Source organism: Hetaerina americana, unplaced genomic scaffold (genome assembly GCF_022747635.1).
Source record: "Hetaerina americana unplaced genomic scaffold, ioHetAmer1.1.p SCAF_66, whole genome shotgun sequence".
NCBI lineage: Eukaryota > Metazoa > Arthropoda > Insecta > Odonata > Calopterygidae > Hetaerina > Hetaerina americana.
The window spans coordinates 1,070,710-1,096,311 of NW_027287272.1; the positions used below are offsets into that span (position 1 = coordinate 1,070,710).

The 25,602-nt window shown below is 36.4% G+C and overlaps 2 protein-coding genes across 4 annotated transcripts in view; one reads left to right on the forward strand and one right to left on the reverse strand.

Annotated features, from left to right (window-relative positions):
• Window positions 1–6,287, forward strand: part of stj (voltage-dependent calcium channel subunit straightjacket) — a 165,879-nt gene extending 159,592 nt beyond the window's left edge. For all 3 annotated transcript variants that reach the window (XM_071594678.1, XM_071594676.1, XM_071594677.1), the window contains one exon: window positions 388–6,287. In XM_071594678.1, the coding sequence (XP_071450779.1) occupies window positions 388–513 (126 nt within the window). In that variant the 3' untranslated portion in view covers window positions 514–6,287. The remainder of the gene's footprint in view (window positions 1–387) is intronic.
• A 9,265-nt stretch (window positions 6,288–15,552) lies between these two features.
• LOC139696055 (transforming growth factor beta regulator 1) lies at window positions 15,553–25,554 on the reverse strand. Its single transcript, XM_071594669.1, has 7 exons — window positions 25,322–25,554; window positions 25,117–25,228; window positions 23,554–23,694; window positions 21,816–21,958; window positions 21,574–21,719; window positions 21,202–21,433; window positions 15,553–16,257 (listed from the first exon to the last, which is right to left on the reverse strand). Exons 1-7 carry the CDS (start codon window positions 25,448–25,450, stop codon window positions 15,913–15,915), a joined length of 1,248 nt encoding a protein of 415 aa, XP_071450770.1. The 5' UTR covers window positions 25,451–25,554; the 3' UTR covers window positions 15,553–15,912.
• Between the last annotated feature and the right edge of the window lie 48 nt (window positions 25,555–25,602).

Here is a 25,602-nt window from a genome sequence, read left to right on the forward strand (position 1 = left end):
AGTGTGCATGAATTCAATTCACTATTGCTATCACATTAATTGAGGTATGCAGTAGTCCAGGGGTAGAACATTGGACTACTGAGAAGAGGGCCCGGGTTCAATTCCCGGGAACCCTCAACTCCACCCAAGCTGTGTGATTTTTTGGGTACCAGATCTTCCTGGGAAACCATAACCGGCATAGGGAAAGGAGCTGGGCCCCCTTATTAACCTGCTATTTCGTGAATTTCACATGTCATACAGGGCTTAGTGATGGGTGGACTCTACCATTACCCACAAAACCAACCTTTGGGTTGATTTCTGTGTATACGGTTTTTATTTTTCTATTAATTAATGTTTTTCTATTGATAAACTAATCCTTACTTGAATTTTAATCCATATTTCTCACAGGAGAAGGAGATAACACTGTGCGGGAGGGCATCCCAAGGTAAACCGAGCCATCTTCTCCATATCGCCACTCTTCAACTTTCATTCTTCCTGTTTGTGAGAATATTCAGAAATGTTGGTGGCTGCTGATTCTCTTGTTAGGTGGCAATTGTGAGGGGCACGGGTATGATGTGGATGTGACTGCAATGATATTGTAATTGTATAATATATATATATATATATATATATATATATATATATATATATATATATATATATATATATATATATATCTCGTGATGAGCCATTTTAACGTTGTTATGGTCGTGGGTGTTTTTGTTCCGGGAGCTTCACTCTTGTATGTTGAGCATTTGTTAAAAGGCTCCTCCACAAATCGCATTTCGATGACTATTTCCGTGGCATGGGGAATTTTCATTTGACCATGTCCATAAAGGCCGAGGGAGAAGATTGGGAAAAGAGATGAAAGTGTATAAATGAAATAACTGCACAAGTGTTTTAAAATGCACTAGTTTTTTTTATTTAGAGGGAAAACTAGTGTGGCGTTAAGGTGACTCGGAAAAACTTGAGGTTGAAGAGGTGTGTAAACTCTGGTCAATGGGCAGTTATTATCCTCGGGATGGAGACCCTTGCCCTTTGAAGTGAGAAAACGTTTAAACCTATGCATGCATGTGAAATCAGCCAAGTGAGAGCTGTTTTTGATTGATTTTCCATCATTAACAACGTTTATTTTAAGTTGAAACTGCCTAATGTTAAGATTTTTCTCCTTCCCGAAAGGTTGTCATCTGGTAGTTAAATTCCATTGTTGGTTTTTTTAAAAGCACATAAACTTTTTCAAAGAAATGTTTTAAGTTTCTTGAGGTAATGTGCGTGAGAATGGATAGCTTTACAACTAATAGTTAGCTAGGAAAATGATTTGTCTGATAGTAGGTTCATGAGCTCATTGGGCTGTTTATTAACGTACATTGAGCAAGTGATGGAGTCTCCGGACTTGTTGTCTGTGATAAGGTCATTTTGGTAAATATATGGAGTGTTATGAGTGCATATGCAGTTGATCATGTTTTTAAGCATATATATAAATATATATATATATAATATATACATATAAAAGATATTAAGTGTGTGTGGAATCATTTAGTTTTGGCACCAAAGTTAAGTTTGCAACTTGTATTTATACCTTTTTATCTCCTCCCTACCAAGTTTGGGTTGGGAAACTTTAAGGAAAATTATCTGGTCAACCCATTTGAGGTTTTGGACGCATCTGTGACCACCTTGTACCTTATGAATCTGACATTTAAAAAAAAAAACATTAAAATAATTGAAGCTTTGGCAAAAATTTCTGAAAAACTGCAGGGTGGAAATTATTTACGTGCATCACATATTTTGCGGATAGTACTTGAGGCAATTTGCAGCTGCGTAACGAAATGGAGACTTTTAAATCAAGTGAATGGATTGCCATGTATTGAAAAATGAGTCATGAGCCAATAAAAGTATTTTTCAACCTACATTGACATTAAAACTGTCAAAATTGCTTGACTTCCAACTTCAAGGCTACAAATAGCAGCCATTCTATCAGATTCTGACTCGATCAGGAAATCAACCTTTTCATTTGACAGATTAAATTATATCAATGCAAAATTATTTTGTAATGACCACTTAAATGATTTTTCATTGTGATGATTGTCAAACACCAACTTGATCTATTTCTACAACATTTCTCTACAGTGGCAAGAATCTTAATAAACAGAAAAACAAATCAAAGAGTTGACTAATAATAAATAATGAACAAATGACTTTACAGATAAAAAGCCAGAAACAAATGGAAGTGTGACAGCTATTCCATTGGCTCAAGCATCCATCAATGGATTTTCATATCCACATGGCAAAATGCAAATCTCACAGCGAGAATGAGAATTAAATCATTTTCTGACCAAGAAATTTATGCAAGACAGTTCTAAAATGTAGTGCAGGTAAGCGAATTAAGCATGTCGCTAAGTGGAAAATTGTTTTCTTGAGAGGAAAGCAAGTAGTACTCCACTGCCACATGAACCAGAATATATTTTCCATATTGTAACAGATTTAAGCCAAAAATTTACCTCACAAAAACAATACAACCAATATTAACAACAGAAAAACAAAATAAATTCACTTCCTTCAGATTGTCAAAGTCAGCATTTGCATTACCAGCCAAGATATGGATTCAACAAATAATTAGTGCATCATCAATTGTTGATGAGTCAAGCAAATATACTATGAATAATTAGATTTGAAAATAAGCGAGACTGGTGATTGATCTTGTTTGGAGTGTTTTTTCCGCTTCAAGGATCACTAATGTGGACATAATCCAGCCAAAGAAGACAAAATCTATGGCCCATAATAAAAAAGGAAGAGGCACAAGGAAGAGATGCTCAACTTGGGATTTTATGGAGGAAATACCACTCTTGTCCTCTCATTGAAAAGAAAAATGGACGTGAAAAACTTCCAGCCCTGAAAGCATCCCACTGATATCTTGTTTTGACTTTTAAGGTCTTATAAAACTGATAAAATCAACAGCTCTCGGGAGATTCGGTCAAAGAACTGACTCTCTGTCTAAAGACTATTTGCCAGTGATGTCAGGTTCATAAGGTGATGCTGAACTTTTTATTTGTTGGCCAACATTTCATACCGCTTAGTTGAATAATCATTACACCGTCTTTGGTAAAGATATGACAGTTTCATTCCATAAGCTTGCTACTGATGGGAAAAGATGGATTCATGACCTTGTTGGTTCATGGGAAGCCCAGGCCATTCCATGGCATGCATACGAGGATTGCCGGAAAAGTATCCAACCTACCTTTTTCATTATTTTTTTATGATAGTGAGGGTGTTGTGCACTACAAATTTGCTCCAAGAGGTCAGACGATTAACAAATAATATGATGCTGAAGTTCTGAAATGATTTCGTGATGCCGTGAGAAGGGAAAGACCACGTCTCTGGTCATTATGCGGTGACTGGCTTCTTCACCACGATAACGCGCCAAGCGCATCCATCGAACCTTGTTGTGCAGCAATTTATGGCGAATCACAGGAGATTGTGCATACATCTTCGCCAGCCTCCTCCTTTACAGTCCCGGCATACTAGCACCCTGTGACTATTGGGAATGTTCTTAAAATTGAAAACTGGCGCTCGAAGAAAAGCAGTTCGAGACGTTTCAGAGTAATGTGAGCTGAAGGCCACTTCAAAATCTGCGTTCGAGGACTGCTTTAAGATGTGGAAGCACCGCTGGGAGCGTGTGGTTCAATTCCAAATGGGAAAAACTACTTCCAAGGATGCCACACGGCCTGGATGACCATGAAGATTAGCACCAATGCGGAGATATATGAGCGCAGGTCAAATAGCTTTCGGACAAACCTCGTTTAAAACAGTTTTAATTGCCTAATTATGATTTAATCCTCTGGCCCACGACTGCTAATCAAAGAAATAACTGTAAGTTGGTATTGCAAAGTTTCTGCTCAGGGTACAAAAATTAAAAAAATCAGTTGACTGTTGCATGCCACACCACATGCATTACTAAATAGAATTTATAACTTTGCACTTTTTGAATATTGATAAAATATTGTAGAGGCACATTTTCTCTGGTGGAAATATAAAACACAAATGTCTCTCACATAACTGTAATGATCTGAGAGATATATATGCAAAGTTAATTATTTTAAGTAAATAAAGTGATGCATGAAAATTTTAATGATGCAAACATTCAATTAGTTACTTTTTTAAGTGTAGGCATGAGAAATGATGACTAGTCACGGACACTCATTTCACCAGTCCAAAAGACCTTCTGGCAAACATAAAATATCAATCTCTCTCTTTAAGGTCATAGTCAATCGATTTTATATAACCGATGAAAGATGGCCTTTTTCTCCATTTTAAATTTAGAAGTAATTAATGCTCAAATATATTTAAAATGTGATTATTATACCCTGTGGAGGATAATGATTCGACATCTAGAAGCCTAATGAGTGCATCCAATGTTACTTTTTTGAGTTTTGAAATGCAATGCTGTTAGGTAATTGATACTTTTTAACTTGGCAACCTATTTATTCATCAGAGAACAATCCTGTGAATACCCAACTATCCTTTGATGAGGAAGATGTAAAAACATTTTGAAGACGGAAGTGAAAAATGAGCGAGAATATCATTAAATTTTAAAAACAAGTACATTCTCAATCCCCCAAAATATGCTGCCTTTGCATACATCCACACTAAAATAGCAAAACACTAATACTAACAACAAAAATAAGGATCGTACTAGCATTTTTCAGATAACTTGTGTACCCCCATTCAGTGTACACTTTCTTTTCATAAAGAGTTTTTTTACTTGGTCGATTTCATGAATTCCTTTCTGAAACTTTTCTAAGCATGTTGTTTATACCCTTTGTACCTTTAATAAAAGAAATTTAATGGGGAGCAGCTTTAATGTTTAAATGTCAACATATATCTCCATGAGAAGTTTTTGCATTTTTCCTGTGCCCATAAACTAATTGGCTAATTATTCAGGACGTAGAGCCATTAAAGAGTCACTCGGAAGGACCTAGGAAGGGACTAGGAAGTCATGGTTTCACAAACATTCGTTCAAAGTTTGGGTTGAACTTCATGTTGAAAGTCTCCCATTGTTTTAGCTCAGACTGGATCTTATCCTTTTGAAAGATGGATTTTAAATACGTGCATATTAATTTGATTCTAAATATTATAGTTAATGATCAACTGTTTTGAGATTTGATTTTGATAATGCTTACGAGCATGTTCCAAATTCACGAAGAGAACGTTCTAAATTAATATTGAAATAAGAAATGTATATACTTAGGTTCAATCATTGCAAATGACAAGACTTCAGGATGGCTTAAATACATGTGCAAAGTAGAGTGAGGTGTTCCAAATATTTAATTTCTTTTTCTTTTTGCCTCACCGTTCCGAAAGGACTACATCTTAGCTATCCGTTCCAACTCTCTTGAGTCGATGAAACTTAATGGAATAATTTCTTTGCGTCAATAATAAAACCCAGGAATATTTGCAAAATAATTTTCACCCCAACTGGATTAAGGACGCCATCATTGGCACGCTTACGACAGACATGACCGTGTCACGTTACCTATTACTGAAGACAGATATGCGAGACGAATCTACAGAGTTGCTTCCCAAAAGCAAGACATGTACCGTATTAGTATGAAGAATATAATAAAAAAAGGATAATCTCTTATTACTTAATAGTATCCATTATAATTCACTCAGGAAAACTTTCTTTTATCAAAATTATAAATGAGCAAAAACTGGAAAATCCTTCCTTGAATTATTTTCACTATTGAATTATTTTTAAATCAATTGAATATATTTTCCGAACAATATGTGACAATCTATCCTCACTTGACATAATTACCACTTTGCCAATTCAATAATATTTTCATAAATATTACCTAAATTGCAATCACCATATATCTGAGTTCCTCGTTAACAAGTAAACTGTGGATAACCTTTGACGTCAAAACACCCACAAACAAAGAAACGATGAAACATTAAAATGACAGGCAATAAAAAGTTGAACATAATTCCTCAGATATTCAGTTTTCATTACTAAGTGTTCCTTGAATTACTCTTCAAGGCAAAATATTTTGTGCAAGTGGGTGACAATGAATTCAAGCAATTTTCACATAACATGAATTTTGGGGATTCTCCTGAAGCATAAGGCCATTAGGAATTTTATTTTTCAATGAAAAATAACCATTAACTAACAAACATTACTCTGAAACTAAATAAATACTTTGCAGACAGCTGAATGCACTGAAGTTATTCCCAGTAATAGAAAAATATGATACAAATTTGAAGAAATGTGTATGCTTCATCAACAATATATATATATATATATATATATATATATATATATATATATATATATATATATATATATATATATATATTCAATTCTTTGCTTTGAAAAATATTTAAGCGTCAATCAACAACTTTCTCAGCAAATATGCCACTGGTCAATTTTATTAGCTGTCCTAACTTAAACACAAATATATTTTCCATATTTTAAAATTACACTTGCCGAAATTGTAGGGTAAATGGTCATTGTGTATTTCAGGAAACTAAACTTGTGAATTTCCAGTGATATTGGCAAGAAAATTGGTATCCTGAAAACAATTCTTTCCATTTACCCTAAAAGTAAAGGCAACATTGTCCCCTCCAAATCTATCTTCTAAAATTCAGGGAAAATTCCCTCGACCCTACTTAAATCCTACGGTGAAAATTATCATGTAAAGATCTTAAGCATGGCTGAAATTCCAAATGGTCTCAATTCCTTGTCATAAACTGCTTTTTATTAAATTGTTTGTGAGTTAAAACGAATAATATACCTTTCATCATTTCAAATAACTAGCTTCTTACGTGAGAAATTCCATAGAGAAATGTTCCCTAGAGTCATTTCAGACAATGAAGACTGATATTTCTTTCACAAAAACCATGGAAATTGAAAAAACCCTTGAAATCACTGAACACATTTTTTCAAATGTTTCTGTGACTGAATTGAACAGAACAGATCATGAAAGTCTGGTTTGATACACATATCATTAATTAATATTGCGTGATCAAGGAATAAAAGCTACAAAATATTATTTACATTTACACATACAAGGAAGAAAAATGTGTACAATAGCACTAGGGTTAGCATACAACAGATAAAGAAAGCATGTCCTAAAGGCATAAAAAGTCAGGTAACGGTTAGAATCAGATTGAGAATTTATTATTGTCCTATGGCAAAATATATAAAACGTGCCATCAACATGAATGTATGATATCCCACAATCCATAAATGTACCAATTATACAATCATTCGTGGAATTTCCTAAAAAAAACATGAGAAGTCGGCAAGCTGTCGACACCAATGGAATTTGCAATTTTTAAAAGTCACAATTTGTCTTTTTAACATTGCTTCTTTCCACCTTTACAAGTATAATTCATTAAGAAATACTTCCTAGAACTTAAATGCTCTCAGGTATCATAACTCTGCAACATGATTTTGCTGGCAAAGACTTTTCCCCAAATTTCAATCCCAAACATTCTCAGACTATGCATTAACTTTCATTTAACCTACCCTACTCAACAGCATTTAAGATGCAATTGCTTAACAATAATGAACACAACTTTGACTTCCCCAATATTTTCTCATTATGTCAACCAATATTGAGGTAACTAATAAGGAAAACCTCCATTGGAACCATCACAACAAATCTAGTACTCTTTTTTGTGATGAGTGGTGCTAATTCATTACGGTTATAGGAGTTTTCCTTTAATTGCTTATTTTACAAGGCCTTAGAGCTCAAGTTTCCTAGATTTGAATATTGTGGTAATTTTCTATGTATTGTTTCATTTCTCCTGTGGGGAATATGCATCCTTGCAGACACATATCCCCCATTGATTCAGCAAAACCAAAATTTCAAAATGAAACATTCCATTTACCTTAATGCAAATATGTAATCCCACTCTCATCATTACACACAACTAGGAGAGATGTCCATTTCACCGAGCAAATAAATTGTACTTTATGTTTACAGTGAAAATATTCCACTAACAAGTCTGGTTTCCTGAATATATCCATGCATTTTACACACAGTAAAATAATCATTCCCATGCAAACAAGAAATTGAAGCTATAACTGCCCAAAAAGCTAAGCCTGCCAATATAAGGGCATTTAAATAAAAACGCAAAAGATTTCAACCGAAAAAATTCAGCAGATCTAGCATCACAACACACGAAAATTCTATCTCTGAATTTTCAAATCATTTTCCAAAAAAAAAACCTTGCTCAGGATGGTATCAGACTTCTTACAATCAAGTCATATCTTCACTTTCAACATTTTTAGTTTTCACTAAATTTTAATTAAGTAAAAGTTGCCCTTACACACATCATTTTTCTTGACAGTTGAAAATAAAAAAGCTGTCATCTATTTCAAGATTTAAAAGAAAATCAAACAAATTTCTGTTTTGCATTCCTAAGCAATTACATTTTCTCAACTCACTTCCGTACCCCATTTACATGCACCAAACAAACGGAAACGTAATTCCCATTTGACAATTTAAAATAAAATCCTGAACAAGCTAAAACTTTTTACAATAATGTACTATTTAATTTCTTATCCATTTTTGCAAGATAAATTTGATGAACTTTTAGGTTGCTGTTCTCTGTTTTTTTTCTTTGTGGATTAAAATAAATATGTGTGAAAGATGTCACAAGTAAAGAATGTCATTATAAATACAGTGTAAAAGCATATATGTGACGTAAAACCTGATTTTATCCTTTTAAGTTTGAAGAAATAAAGAAACTCGTAGGATTCACCATTATGACTATAAAAGGAGCAATTGGTGTGTGAAAGAAAGGAGAATGGTAAGAGAGGAGAGACCTTCTTCACCCTCGCATCTCAAATGCGCCCGCAAAAGATAATGACAAAGTCACACTTAAGTACAGACTTTCGCGTGTTTCATTCCAATTTCGAAGGGGCTCGACATGCTAGATTCTTTTTCAAATCCACAAAATAACAAGAGTGTCTTGCAGTCAGGCCTCAAGGGTAAATGTGCCATGATGCAAAGAATGTTTAACGGATATTTATTAAGGGGAATGTAGTTTGAGAAAAATTGTTGCATAGCTTATACATTATCGAGTGTATTTGTAATTGTTGTCATGCCCATTGGCCAGTGTTTTAAATTACATAAAAGGAGAGGTAGTTTTAATTACAACTACCCATATATAATCAATGTTGAATTTAAAGTGTATGATATGCCCTACGTTTTAGTTTCACCAACATTCAATTCTGGCAAAAGAGTTTTGGTATTTTCCTTTCCAGTTTCCAATATCTGAGTAATATGTTTGAAGTTCTTATCGTTTGGCAAAATATTAATTTACAGTACCTTCTTTCTTTATAGTTAAGACCATAGGTGTACTGGTTCTATGAACACAGTTATCCAAAATTTGGTCCTTTTTCATTGCTTTTCAAGTACTGTACGTAATTCCATCTTTTCAACAAAAGTAAATTGTTCTTCCTATGGAGAAATACCATTGTTTCTCCACAACATGATGACGATGAATCTCCATTTTGAATTCTTTAAATATATATAATTTGATACCTCGGAGAGTATTAATGAGGAAACAAAACCTCGGAACATTGACCGCTCTTTTGCTGCCTTTAAGTTGGTGGAAAGTGTATTTGAATATTCTTGTTTCGAAACGTGCATGTACTAGAACCAAAACTGAAAGGTTGTTTGGTGTTAATAAGTGCAACGGTTATCAAGAAGAAATGGAAGTTTATGCAAAAAAAAGTGCATATATCCGGATGTATGATGTTTCAAAAGATGTACGTGGTGTTGTTGTTATAAACATTTGCCACCACTAATCCTCCTTCCATGTCATCCTCGGCAAATGTTAATCCGAAGATGTGACCACTGCGAATATGTGCCTTCTCCCTTCCCCTGTTCTGCTTTTCTTTGCTATTTAATAAAAACACAAAAATTAATCCCCTTCATTATTACATACTCAGTACTGCAGGTGCTGTGTCTCCATCCCTTTTCATCATCTCCTCAATCCCTGATTTTGGTGTGATCACGCAAAACACTTGCGGTAAGTCACACTAGACTTGTGTGTGCATGATGGAAATTCAACTGGATCCATTCTCCAGTCAGAGGAGGGTTGGTAGGTATTTCGAGTGCAAGGTTTAGACCTCCATAGCTAGTAAGTAGTTTTAGAGGAGGATGGTGTAGAGAAACTCGGCATCAGCATTAGCCTACTCTCAACGAAAGGCACCAAGGGGTCCACAGCTTAACGTCCCATCCGACGGACGGCATATTCACTTTAGGTGCTTTCCACGAAGTACCTCAAGTGGGGATCAGGATACCGCTGAAAAATACCTAAAGTCTCGAGGATACAAACCCGGGCCCTCTGGGTGAGAAGCCTATACGCTAGCTGCCGCACCATCTTGATCCTCTTAGACCTCTGTCCTGTGCCATTTCACAAATTCGGAACGAGGGGACCCACTTACCATATTTCCCACATTATTCCAACATGCAGAAAAAACAGACCACGTTCATACTTGAAGTTATAGTTAAAGGCTAACCAGAGGCTTCACTCAAGATTTGAACCCAGAACCCTCAGGTCACTAGACTAGTGACCCCCACATATTCACACCATGCATTTATATTGAAACCTGAGTTACCACTAGGCCAATACAACACTTTCAGAGGGTGAAAATCATTCGCCTTGACCAGGATTTGAACCCGGATCCCTCGATGTCCAGCCGACTGCTTTAGCCAGTTAAGCTATCGAGGCATCCTCTAAATACTTTGAAAATTTGAGGGCTTTGATAGGAGCAGGATGTTGTGACCAAATAGCGTACATACAATGTCACAAGCATTCATAGTCTTGCAAGAAGCACCACAGTCCACCAGGTTAAAGCCAACTTTAGACACTTCGGCTGCTTTTACCGTTGACAAATCCCAAGGGTAAGATTTCAATTTCAATGCAGTTTAAGAGGACGTCTCGATAACTTAACTGGCTAAAGCACTTGGTCGTACATCATGGGATCTAGGTTCGCATCCTGGTCAAGACAAATGATTTTTATGATCTTAAATTGTTACTTTGAAATGCATGCCAGCAGATGACTCCGTTAAAAGTTACTATAACGGCATCTCCAACTGTTTCTTGAAATTTACCTCTAGGTGGTAAGTAATTTCATGGATTTCCATTCCTAAAATTTTTTCCCTATGAACATGCCATGAATTTCCCAAGTGTTTGGGATGTGATTAGGTGTTCTTTAGTGGATAATAACCTCATCGCTTTGAGTACCACCAGTATCACCAAAGTTGATCTGAAACTATAGTTTCGACACTTGCCTGCACATGCAATAGCACATGATTAACATAAACACAACTGAGAGAAATATCCTATTCCTTCAATATTTCTGATTTGAATACCAAATTTCAGACTCTTTTGAGAAATTCTGACCTCTCCCACATTTCTGAAGGAGTATTTCTCGACTATTTGTGGTTTTTCACCCAGTCAAAAGGTGGAAGAGAACATTAAGGGTCAAAGGGAGAGGTGGAAGGGTCCAAACTATGGTTGGGAAGGAGATGGCTGAGAGTGAGAGAGGGGGAGAAATGACATAGAAGAGGAACATGACGTTGATGAAGATAGCTTAGGTCCAGACATACTTGACCATGAGATAGAAAGGGCATTAAGGGAGATGAAACCTAATAAGGCTGTGGGGGTAGATAACATTCCTGCAGAACTACTAAAAGAATTAGGAAAATGTGGGAGGAGGAGGCTATATGGGCTGATTCGTAGTATCTATGAGAAAGGAATCTGGCCGGAAGATTTTGTGGGATCAGTTTTAGTTTGTAGTAGTAGTTTTGAGGGGAGGCGACCGACAGCTGAGGTCATTTGTGCCATAGGGGATGGACAGGAAAGGATTAAGGGGGGAGAGAAAACCGGTGTCAGCAGTAGCCTACTCTTTACGAAAGGCAACAAGGGGTCCGCAACTTAATGTCCCATCCGACGGACGGCATACTCACTCAAAGTGCCCTCCAAAAAGCACCTTAGGTAGGGATCAAGATAGCACTGAAAAATATTCAACACTGCCAGGATTTGAACCTGGGCCCTCTGGGTGGGAAGCCAGGATGATAGCCACCTCACCATCTCGATCCCCTCAGTTTTAGTTCCTATTCCGAAAAAGGTAAAGGCTACATCCTGGGAGGACTACAGTACAATAAGTTTGATAGGCCACACAGCAAAAAGTTGTTCACTGGATCAACAACAAAAGGATAGAGAGTAGGGCAAATGATTACTCAGGGGATGATCAGTTTGGGTTTAGGAAGGGGAGAGGTACGTGTGATACCATTGCAGCAATGAGATCACTAATCGAGAGGAATATAGAATACAATTAGGAAGTATTTGCCTGTTTGCCAGATTTCGAAAAAGCATTTGATAGAGTGAATTGGGAATAAATAAAGAGCATATTGCAGAAAATAGGAAAAGATTGGAGGGAAAGGAGGCTAATCCGCAACCTGTACATGTCTCAGACTGCTCAGGTGCGGGTGGGAAACGGGGAGTCCGGATGGGCAGTGTTAGGAAGAGGTGTAAGACAGGGTTGCTCATTATCACCGTTGCTGTTCAACCTGTATGCAGAGGAAATGATTACAGAGGCATGGGAAGAACTGGAGGTAGGAAAGAAAGTGGGCGGGGAATTCGTAAAATCAGTTAGGTTTGCTGATGACCAAGCTACAGTTTGTCAGTCAGCCAAGGGGTTGCAAGCATTGATGAGTGAATTTGAAATTCACTGCGACAGATATTGGACGAGAATCAATATCAATAGAACTAAGGTTAAGCGATATTCCAGAAAGGAAAATGCTAAGATAAACATTAAAATATGAGGGCAAAAAATAGAGGTATTTAAATATTGGCCAAATACACATTCAAACAAGAAATCCCGCCAAACGGCGAATAAATACTCATTTATATAGAAACAGATATAAGGAAAAGGGATAGGAACACACATAAAGGACGAACACAATAGAGGTGGGGAAGGCGGTGTATTTGGCCAATGTGGCTCATCTCTTTCTTCTGGCTATGCGTGCCATGAAACGCACTGTTCCCTTACTGTATGATGTTGTATGAATTCTAACCCACTGTCCTTTCCTCTTGTGTGTGTGTTGTCTATTTCTCCTTTGGTGGGTGAAATAGCCCCCTGACGCCATCTCTTGGCTAAAGAATCGTGGGCGCTTGGCAACATATTAGACCCACGGATCTCAGGGTAAATTAAGTTTCCTCGATAGCTCAAGTGGTTAAGAGCATCCGCCCGGCAAGTGGAAAGATCCGGCGTTTGAGTCCCGGTCAAGGAAATATTTTTACTCTTGTGATCCGTTCGATTCCACCTTCCCCAGCTCTATTGTGTTCATCCTTTATGTGTGTTCCTATCCTTTTTCCTTATATCTGTTTCTATATGAATGAGTATCTATATATATATATATATATATATATATATATATATATATATATATATATATATATATATATATATATATATATATATATATATAGATATATTTTGATATATAAATATCCACATAGAAATAGATATATATCTATAAATATCTATATATATATAGATATAGATATATAATATATATATATACAATATATATTATATACTACCTTGATCAAAAATTTCCCGGAATTTATTCAGAAAATTAAAAATACAAGTTTATTCATCTAAATCTATATTGTCCCCTTCAAAGTAATCCCCATCGACTGCAACACACTTATGCCAGCGCTTGATCCAATCCTCGAAACATTTTTTATATTCGGTTTTCGGTATGTCCATCAGTGCTTCCTGCGATTTTTCCATTACTTCCTCTCGGCTGCTAAAACGCGTTCCCCGTAATGGTTTTTTAACTCGATTGAACAGAAAGAAGTCACAGGGAGCCAAATCAGGTGAATTCGGTGGCTGTTGGATGGTATTTGTTGCATTTTTCGTCAAAAAATTACGAATAATGATAGCACTGTGCGACGGTGCGTTATCATGGTGCAAAATCCACGAGTTTTCTGCCCACATTTCTGGTCTCTTTCGGCGAATTGCTTCACGCAAACGTCTCATAACGCCCAAATAATACTATTTGTTTACTGTCTGGCCTTCTGGCAAAAATTCATGATGCACTACACCGTTGTAATCCATGAAAACCGTCAGCATTGCCTTCTTTTTTGACTGAAAACGACGTGGTTTTTTTGGTCTCGGCTCATTTGGTGAACGCCATTCACTTGCCTGATGTCTGGATTGCGTGTCGTACTCATAAACCCACGTCTCGTCTCCAGTAATGATCCTTTTGATGAATGTGGGATCGGATTCAGCCTCGCAAATCATGTCTTTTGCGACGTCAACACGGTCTCTTTTTTGCATGAAATTGAGGTCTTTTGGAACCAACTTTGCTGCTACACGACGGAAACCCAAATCATTAACCACAATGTCTTGGGCGGATCCATAGGCAATGTTCAAGTCCTCCGCTATTTCTCTGATGGTTAATTTGCGGTTATTGACCAACATTTCTTTTACTTTATCAATTTTTTCACCGACTTTCGATGTCGATGGTCTGCCACTGCGTTCATCATCTTCGATTGACTCACGACCACTTCTGAACCGCTCGTGCCACTGGTAAACGACCGTTTTTTTTAGAGAATCGTTGCCGAAACACTTTTCCAACATTTCCAACGTCCGTGCGCCACTAAATCCGTTTTTTACGCAAAATTTAATACAAGTTCGTTGTTGCAAATTTAAATCAATTTCTGCAATTGTAAAAAATCGCCAACACACACAGAGATAGATGTACTCTTGGCTACGTAACTTTTGCAAATGTCAAGTTATGACACTAAGATTTAAAGGGAATATCAACAACAGATGTACCAATTTAACAAAAAAAACAGAACTCAAATCGGAACGATGGGAGCGCCACACGGTGGTTATTCCGGGAACTTTTTGATCAAGGTAGTATATGACTATCCTTTCTTTTTGTTTCCATAATTGAAAAATCTACATATGTGCTTACTTATAGAAATATACATTAATCATTAATTTTAAACTAAATTTCTTCAGTGAAAACAAAATATTTTGAGAATGCAAACACCTTTGTTGCTCTAATCGTTTGCAAATGGCACTTTTTAAACATGCCTCTTAAAGAAACTCACCTTGGAGAGGGTGAAGTCACATGACTCATATGGTGTAACATCATAAGGATTGATATCCGTTGACACCATTGATGGATAATCGTCAGTATTAATATTCAGGAATTGAAGTTCAAAACCTTCATTCTTCGATTCATCTCATCATTCAGCCCCTAGATACTTAAGTCTGCAATTGGTTGGCCTCTCTTGTAAGTTGGTCGAGTCACCTCACTTCAAAAACCAACCTGACTTGATTAATCAAATCATTCTGAGCCACATTAAAGTGACGAGTCCCACATGAAACCAATTGAAAAATATTTTCAACCACACTCCTTCCTCTTAACCCTTAATTTAAAATAAACAATTACCCTTCCTTATAACCCAAGCATAGGAAATGGGAAACCTGAAATCTGCACCAAACACAGTCAAAAGTTAATTCTCATTCTTTATTACTTACTTTGGACATAACCGCATGGGGCCTTCTCTCCCAGCAGACACCTCAAAATTCATCCCAAGGCATGCACAATAAATAAAAACAATAGCTCTCGAGAATCATATAAATAAATTCGCATGAAGTCCTTGTTCAGTATGTTACCACCATTTAAGATCACAAAAATACATCCAGGCACTCCCTCTTGCAATCAGAAAACCATACACACACCCACACACACAAAAGAGTTAGTTTTTGACCTTAGCAGCACACAGCTCCTCACTAAGGAGTTCAGGAAGAAGTATCCAGAGGATTCAAATGAACATGTTGTCCTCATAACTCTGCGACTGGCTCCCGTCGTCACTGTCCGAGTGTCAGGACATTAGCAGATCCCTCAGAGTGGCGCCAGGGGAGTTGCCCGTGAGCATGAGCTTCTGGCGGTGCAGGCCCGTCAGCCCCGAAGTCATCACGCTGTCCTCTCCCATTTCCCCATCATACTCCCCGTCTTCCTCCACGTCCTCCTCCTCCATGTCTGCTTCCTCATCCTTGACGGCCACCGACCCACTGCCCCCTCCTTCCTTCCCGTACGATGACGAGGGCGGGCTGGACGACAGGAGGTGCTGGGAGCGGGCAAAGCCAATGCTACGCTGCAGGGCCTCAAAGCTCAACGATGCTTCATTCTCCGCAGCACCTTGCGGAGTTTCCCCAGTTCGGCTCACCTGCAAAGCATGTTCGAGCTTCGCTATTAATCGCACACAAGTGGATTCTCATTGAGGGCATAATGTATACACAACAAAGATTCAATACCTATAAAACTATTAACTCCGGTAAGCTCTCAATTATTTTAATAACATTATTAAAATTATAAAGATGATGAAATGCTTTGAAACTTCAGTGTACTCTACAAAAAAATAATAAAAGTTTAAACTAACTGGGCTTTAATAAAAGTTTTTTATTTTGATGACAAAATCAAAAGTTATTATTTGTAGTACTTAATGTTATATATTTAAACATTGTAAACATGAATAACAATTACCAAATCGAACTAATGATATATATGAAGCCACAAAACCAGATAAATTGTTTGAAACTTCACTGCAGTTAGGCTAAGTCGTTGAGCTAATCTTTAAACTGTTCAAAATGAGTTCACTATAATAAAACTAATGATATATGAAAAGATAAAACAGACACAGTAGTTCTACTTTAGAAAGAGCATCTAATCCATTCCGTGCTTAATAACTCCATATTGTTATGTTAAATGCCAGTGGATGGATCAACACTTTAATTTATGAACATTAAAGTAATCTGACCTTTTTTTTCAGATTTTTACTTGTTTGAATGGCAACTGAATGTCCTTACTTTTCCCTTTTTGATGGCTGCAAAGTATTCATTGTTTCATGTCCTAAACATTACATAGAAAACTGTTTTATTGTAATACTAAGCACTAGGAATGCAATAGCATGAGGAAAAGAGACTTCATTTAATTCATGGCTCACCAAAGAGTGGCAGCTACTTATTCCATACCGAAATCAAATAAATGAAACTTGTGCCACAAAGAGGGAGCACATTAAGCCAACTATATAAAAATCTAAATCTTTGAGCAATGAGTTATGCAAACAAAGAGCACGTGATCACTCTTTTCTGAACTACTATCATGATGCTGAGGAGCAAAGAAGGATTAGAGCTTAATCCCTGGGGACTTCAAAAACCTACCTTGGACTAATTAACTGCTGCTGCTAATCATAATTTTGCTTCCATGTCTGTGTCAACTAAACAATTAACCCAGCATAGATAGCCCCAATCTATTTAAAAGTAAATTTCCATGGAGAGAGACAAACTATAACAGATCCTAGTGCACAGATACAAGGTAAAATTTCCTCTTGTCCATTCTTAGTTAGTCTCTCTGAATTGAGGCAGACAATTTTGTACCACACCAAACCGCACTAAGGTGATTTACTGAGCAGTACACCTATTGAGTGTTACACTTCATTCTATTTTTTTTTTAACTTGGCCATTAATATCTTCCGGAAAATGGGTATTTCCCACCTTTGCCTGGTTTATAACCAACCTTATTGATTCTGATACAAACATATTAGCATGGCATTTCCTTTAGGGGATTAATCTCAATTTAAGCTCTTGAAATTAATAATCAGCACAAAAACATCTCTGCAATAGGGAGAGATTATTTGACAATGCTGCCAAAAACTAATATCAAAGCACACTGATGAAACGGTTTTTAAATAGCTATGTAGGTCTAGTTTTAAAAATTACTGAAAACAAAGAATGACCAAGATGAAGAGATAATTTTGTCATCTGGCTTTTCAAGGATAAGTCAATTAACTGACAATCAATCATATCCTGATTCTTAACACTACGGTCCCCTCACACACTAATTAGTCACCAGTATCAAATGGCCCCTCACGTAATACTAGGCTTTCATGTGGTCTTCAGGTTTTCATGCTCTGTAGGATTAATTTGAAAATATCTGGAGCTATTTCTTCAATCCTTAACAAGTCTAGAACCTTTCCATATTGTTTTTGGGAAATTTTAAGGTGTTTGTCAGAGATATTATTTTTTCAAACTGTTATATTTATGGGTGAATTCTTCTCGGATCTTCCACCGGGTCAATGGCTCCATAGCTGCCAACGTTTCAATTCCCGACTCGGTCATCGTCATCACGGCTGATTGCCGTTCCGCCAAAAAGTTTCAAATATATTTACCCACCTCCACGGCTCAGGTGTCATCTGATTGGTCCCCAGACCCACCATTGTCGGGGCGCCTCGTGATTGGCCGAGCGTTCTGCCTTGTTTCCCTGATGCATTTCAGAATAGGTTTCCAGGTATTGCTCAAATGAAAACCTGAATCCCTATTGAAATTTTTCGAAATGTCGGCAGCTATGGAGCCATTGACCCGGTGGAAGACCCGAGAAAAATTCACCCAACTAATACGCCGGGAAAGAGCCAGATCTTTCATTGTTATATAAATTGTTAACCTTTACACAATCATGGCTGCAAAGAACAGAAGCATATTGAACAAAAATGATATTATAAACGAAGTCACATTGATCGGTAGTGGGATGTTGAAGACTGTGATAGAGGGGAGATAGTCCGGCAAATGAGAAAAGGGCAGGAATAGGATAGGGATGTATGAATGGATGAAGGTAGGAAGGAAATGTACAGAAATGTAGAGTAGGATGCTGGGTTGTGTTTTGTTAAGAGAGGCAAAATATTTATCAGGTAGTTGTATGCATTGAAAATTTATCTTAATCAGTAGATTACCAATTAACAATTATAAATATATATATACATTCTTAGAATATGCACACACACACATTCATATATATATAATTCATCTTAATCGGTAGATTACCAATTAACAATTATAAATATATATATATACATTCTTAGAATATGCACACACACACACATTCATATATAATTATATATATATATATATATATATATATATATATATATATATATATATATATATATATATATATATATATATATATATGTATGTAAATATATATACATATATATGTAAATATATATATTTATATATATATATATATATATATATATATATATATATATATATATATATATATATATATATATATATAATGTATAACACTTAGCACTAGTGGACACAGACAAAAACACAGAAACACACAAAAAAAGAGACTCACTATTTTTCGAATTTTCGGTGGTCGTTGCCACCTTTATCAAGGAGGAGAGGGACAGAACTGAAGGGAATACGAGGGCTGGAGCGATGGATGGAAGGGGAAGGTGGGGAGGGAATTCCGAAGGGACGGGTTTGGAGGGGCAGCGTTAGAAGGGTGGGGAACATGTAGAAGGTGATGGGGGTGGAAGGGGGATGAAAATATAATTAGAGCAGGGTAATTAGTGCCTAATATTGATTCCTGGCCAGTTCCAGGACTCCAAGAGCCAGATGAAGGATTGCTCTAATGTCTTGAGTTTCAGTGGAGGATCAGAGGGTGGGAGGGATGCTATGATGGATACACTATAGCATTTATCAAAGGGAGTGTTGTGTTCGGAGGCGTGTTTGGGGATAGAGAGCATGTCAATGAAGGAAGAGTTTTTGCATGAGGCTCGGTGGTTGTTGATTCTGATATTGAGGGGTGTGGTGGTTTGCCCAATATAATAGGCAGGGCACAGTTGGCACTTCAGAAGGTACACTACATTGCTAGAAGTGCAAGTAGAGGAGGGAATTGGTGGGAGAGAGTTAAAAAGTGGGTGGGAGACTTAGCCACCCCCATCACCTTCTACATGTTCCCCACCCTTCTAACGCTGCCCCTCCAAACCCGTCCCTTCGGAATTCCCTCCCCACCTTCCCCTTCCATCCATCGCTCCAGCCCTCGTATTCCCTTCAGTTCTGTCCCTCTCCTCCTTGATAAAGGTGGCAACGACCACCGAAAATTCGAAAAATAGTGAGTCTCTTTTTTTGTGTGTTTCTGTGTTTTTGTCTGTGTCCACTAGTGCTAAGTGTTATACATTATTATTCACGTCCGTGAGTCTTTCAAAAAGTGTTATATATATATATATATATATATATATATATATATATATATATATATATATATATATATATATGTAAATATATATACATATATATGTAAATATATATTTATATATATATATATATATATATATATATGTAAATATATATACATATATATGTAAATATATATATTTATATATATATATTTATATATATATATGTAAATATATATATATATATTTATATTTATATATATATATATATATTTCAAATTTTTGGTGGTCGTTGCCACCTTTATAAAGGAAGAGAGGGACAGAACTGAAGTGAATACGAGGGCTGGAGCGATGGATGGAAGGGGAAGGTGGGGAGAGAATTCCGAAGGGACGGGTTTGGAGGGGCAGCGTTAGAAGGGTGGGGAACATGTAGAAGGTGATGGGGGTGGAAGGGGGATGAAAATATAATTAGAGCAGGGTAATTAGTGCCTAATATTGATTCCTGGCCAGTTCCAGGACTCCAAGAGCCAGATGAAGGATTGCTCTAATGTCTTGAGTTTCAGTGGAGGATCAGAGGGTGGGAGGGATGCTATGATGGATACACTATAGCATTTATCAAAGGGAGTGTTGTGTTCGGAGGCGTGTTTGGGGATAGGGAGCATATCAATTAAGGAAGAGTTTTTGCATGAGGCTCGTCGTATATATATATAAGGGGTAAAGTACGTTTCCTCGATAGCTCAAGTGGTTAAGAGCATCCGCCCGGCAAGTGGAAAGATCCGAGGTTCGAGTCCCGGTCAAGGAAATATTTTTACTCTTGTGATCCGTTCGATTCCGCCTTCCCCACCTTTATTGTGTTCGTCCTTTATGTGTGTTCCTATCCCTTTTCCTTATATCTGTTTGTATATAAATGAGTATTTATTCGCCGTTTGGCGGAATTTCGTGTTTGAATGTATGTATATATATATATATATATATATATATATATATATATATATATATATATATATACATACATTCAAACATATATATATATATATATATATATATATATATATATATATATATATATATATATATATATATATATGTATATATATATATATATACACACACACATACCCACATACCAATTGAGTGAAACATTACCTCAAATTTAATCCATTTGTAGTTGGAGCATTTCCGTGTTCCAGGAGAGCTCTGAATTAGGTTTTGTATGGTCGGATGAGAGAATCCGAAGAACTCAGGACCCCTCCCCTTCATGTTGACCACTTCGACGCCCAAGACTCGATTAATATGCCGTAGCAGGAGGGAGTGGCACTGACTGGCAGAATGTCCCACCAACGGGGCATCCAAGTCACTATCTGCTACTATTTCAAACCTGCAAAATACATCAATCCAGGCACTTCCTCAGTTATGCAAGCAAGTCCTCTCCGATAACATTCAATGGGGCTTTTATCAATTATGCAGGCAATGGAATGAATCCTCTTGCAAGATCCAATAGGAATAAGACAATCATACCTGGGAGACGAACCGCCATCCAGAATCTTACAAGTGTACACGCATTTCCTCTCTGGGTCCTTGAGGCTTCCGTAAACCCTTGTCGAGCAAAACCCAACGGGGTAAATCAGCTCTTCCGTGTGATAGCCACTGCGATCCGAAACAACCTAAGGGAAAGAAAACATGCTTCTAGGAACCTCCCCACACGAGAATGCTTTCATGAACCAACAGCAACAAGGGTTTCAAGTATCCGAATGGATTACCTCTCCAAGGCTGTGGACGGTTAATCCTCCAAGTACAATGGGAAACACAGGCCTTCCGGTGATGTCCAGTGGGATTGGCTGAACAATTTTCTTCATTTTTGTGGTCACTGTCTTCTTAACTTTAGGGTTGACTTTAGAGGTTTCTTCTCGGTGATTAAAATGAAAGAGTCAATTACAGTCATTAGGGTTAATAATTGACGAAAGCTTTAGCTGGAATGAACATACACATTAGGCATTTATACAGTAAACTTTCCAGCATTTCTTATGCTCTAAGAAACCTAGCAAGGGTTGTAGATAAAGCAGTTTTTAAATAAGCCTGCTTCGGTAATTTCCAATCTCGAGTGTGCTATAGAATTATCTCTCGAGGCTCTGCTATGAGGGTTGAATAAGTATTCATCATGCAAAAAAAGAGTAATTAGAAAAACGTGTATAGCCAAGATTCGAAAAAGAAAATCATGTAGATTCATTTTATAAATCTTGAGATCTTACCCACAATGTGTTTGTACTTACATCATGTATGTGTATGTGTTCGTGAAAACATGTGTCTATTAAAAAAATTAGAGCAAGCATTGTTATGCCACAAGACAAAGAAAGAAGGTGCCAGTGATATAGTATTCCATTTCTTTGCTTCAAAATGAACCCCTTTGTGCTGGCATTAAAATTTAAAATCATTTACCAGCAGGCATATAAGTTACCAAACAATCATATAATATGTTTAAATCTAGGTTTAAAATCTTTTTCAATGAACAATTGTTTTTATGATAAAAATTAATATTTTTCTCGCAAGGTAGTACAGGAGGTGAATTTACTACTACCATTTCTGAGGTATATTTCTGTATATGTATGTACGTATCCATTTTCTGTTTTCTCGCTACATATGTTATATTTTACCATTAACAAGATGAAATAATAAATAAATAAAAGTAATGCAATAGAGATTCATAGACAGAAAACATATGGATTTCAATCAGGAATGAATAATGTTTGAGGCAAATCAAGTAAATCTCCATTCTTCCGTTTGCCATTCACTACGAGAGGCAAAACTTAAAGGAACTGCTCATGGCGATTGACTGTGAAATTATGGAGAGAGGCAAGACACAAGTCTTGAAATGTTTTGGTAATGATGATACTCCATTCCACACTGATACGATTGCCCAAGATGATAAAAATAAAACAATGAGGACCAAAACTTACGTACTCCAAAATATATGTTACATCACCTTTAGCAAAAAATCAACACAAAGTAAAAGTAATATGACCTCATTATATTCATCCGAAAATATTTGCAAAATATCAAAATTATTTTTGCGTAAAACAGTAAATAATCTGCAGTTAGCATCATTGGATTTAAAGTAAGTATCATTAGATATTCTACCACTTTTCCAAAATAGATTGATAAATATTTCTCCTTCCTTTTTTTTCAAAATACTTCACAAGTCCCAATGTGTGCATATGTACCCCACTTCAGGACTGCACAGGTAATTCTACCATTCGAAATTGTAAAATAAATATAGGGCCACTATAAACCTCTGCATAATTCATGAAAACATTAACTCAACTTAGAGTTATAAATTATTATTAAAAAATTAAGAGTACATTTAACTTTTAACAATGAAAGAGCCATTAGTTGGGTGGGCAAGTTATTATACCGTTATTTTTCCTATTACTTGTGAGATAGCCCTCTTGAAAAGAAAGGAGCTATGCATAACATGCTAACACGACAGGGAACAAAAATTACCAGGGATTTCAGATGTTGATTTCCTCTTGGTGGCATTTTTCTTGGGAACCGATGTAGATTCTTGGCTAGAGGATGGTGTATGGGTACCAATGATGGAAACTGGTCTTGTCAACTGCTGAGACTGAAGCTGATTTTCCATATCTACACAAAAATGCATTTGGTTCTGAATTTCCATCAATAAATACATTATTTACTCATCAGCCACAGAGGTTTTACTCTTCTCGGTTATCAAAGAACAAACAACAAATATTACTTTTCAGGAAAGCTGACAGAACTTAACACATGAGTAATTAATGACACACACTTGATCTTTTTTAAAAAAATATAATGTTATCCAAGCTACATATCAAGTGCACCTTTGATAACTATTGGATATTTTCAAAAATGTAATGCTACTATTTATTAAAGCATCCATTTTAATGGTTTTTTTAAACAAGTGTTATGATAACTGTATTCATGGCCCGAATCCAAAGGTTCACAGACCCCTGAATCAGGAAATTTGCTTGAACTCATTACAACTGCATAACCTCATAATGTCTTTGACAGGATGGTGCCCCCAAGTTTCAAAATAATGAGTCCTTGTTGACGATCATTAAGTTTATTCTTCAAGTTAGCCATAAATAACACTCGCCATAGTTAAATGCTGCATTATTAATGCTAAAAGTACTGGGCCATGCCTATTTGGCCTACTTCATTTAATTTTACATAACAATAGCCATAGCAAAGTCCAAGTAATAACTCTTATCATAATTAAAAGAGCACTAAAACATCACACTGTCTACCTGTTTCATTCACTGGGCAATCACACAATAAAGAGAAAAAATAAATTGGCTTGACTCACCTCAGAAACAAAAATCGGCTCGTGAACTTCAAATGAAAAGTGCGGCTTACCATGTGACTATTGCCTAAATTAATGATCACTGCAGTATTTAGCAAAGGCGTAAAACTCTTTTGGGAATTCTACACAAATGAAGGAGTACAACTTGCAAAATCCCCAATCAAGCAACCACCTTCTCTGTACCATAGGGATTTCAAAGTGACAGATGTGATTTTTCTGTGATTCCGTTAGAACATTCTACATTAATATACATTTTAGTGTCCGAGAGCATTTCATACGTTCACAAACGATAAATGTGTAAAAAAACATACAACTTCATCATTGGCTTACTAGGGGCTTAAAATATTAGTATTATGCATCATTATCTCAATAGTTTCAGCCTCAACTTTGTGGAAGTTCATTTTAATAAATGAAAAAGAAAAACTGTGTTCCAATCCACCACTTAAGTGGTGGATTGGAACAAAGTTTTTCTTTTTCATTTATTATGCATCATATTCATTGCTCACCTCCATATGATAGCATGCGATAGTTAACCTTTACAAAATGTACATGCACACTACCGCGTGAGGAACGTTTATCGTCAGTATTTTCAAATGATGAGATTTACTAAAATCGTCGTGAAAACCTTATACTAAAATGTGGCGAATCTTTTCATTAAAACGCCAATGATAGTTTTACCTAATAAAACGGAATAACTACTGCTAAAATCCCCAATGATTACGTACCGGCTACTGCCTGTAGATGATATATTTTTTTCAGAAGGTATCGCCTCTCTTCTTGAACAATCAAGATTTTTTCTTGTAGTTGAGCAACTTGGTCACATATTGCCGCATTTTCCTGTGAGTGAGTCAACATGACCGGTTGGTTAAAAAAATCCACTAAAATGCATAAAATACTACAATCCTTAAAACATACGCAAAGGCCACTTACAAAAACCATGTTTTTAACATATCTTTTCAATTTCTTATACTTCTTCTCGTATTTTGCATTTGACATCATACTGTTGTCTTCTAAATTAGTATCACGGATATCATCGGCTGGAACATACATATAAGACATTTTCCAAGAGGCTAAATGTGGATAAGAACAAAAGTATTCTGCATTACTGCAATAGCAATTAATAAGCGGTTAAGAAATACAAGTTTTCGTAAATAAAAACAGCCGCTAATCACCCTTCCATTGTCAAACAAAAAATGACTTCTACAACATTA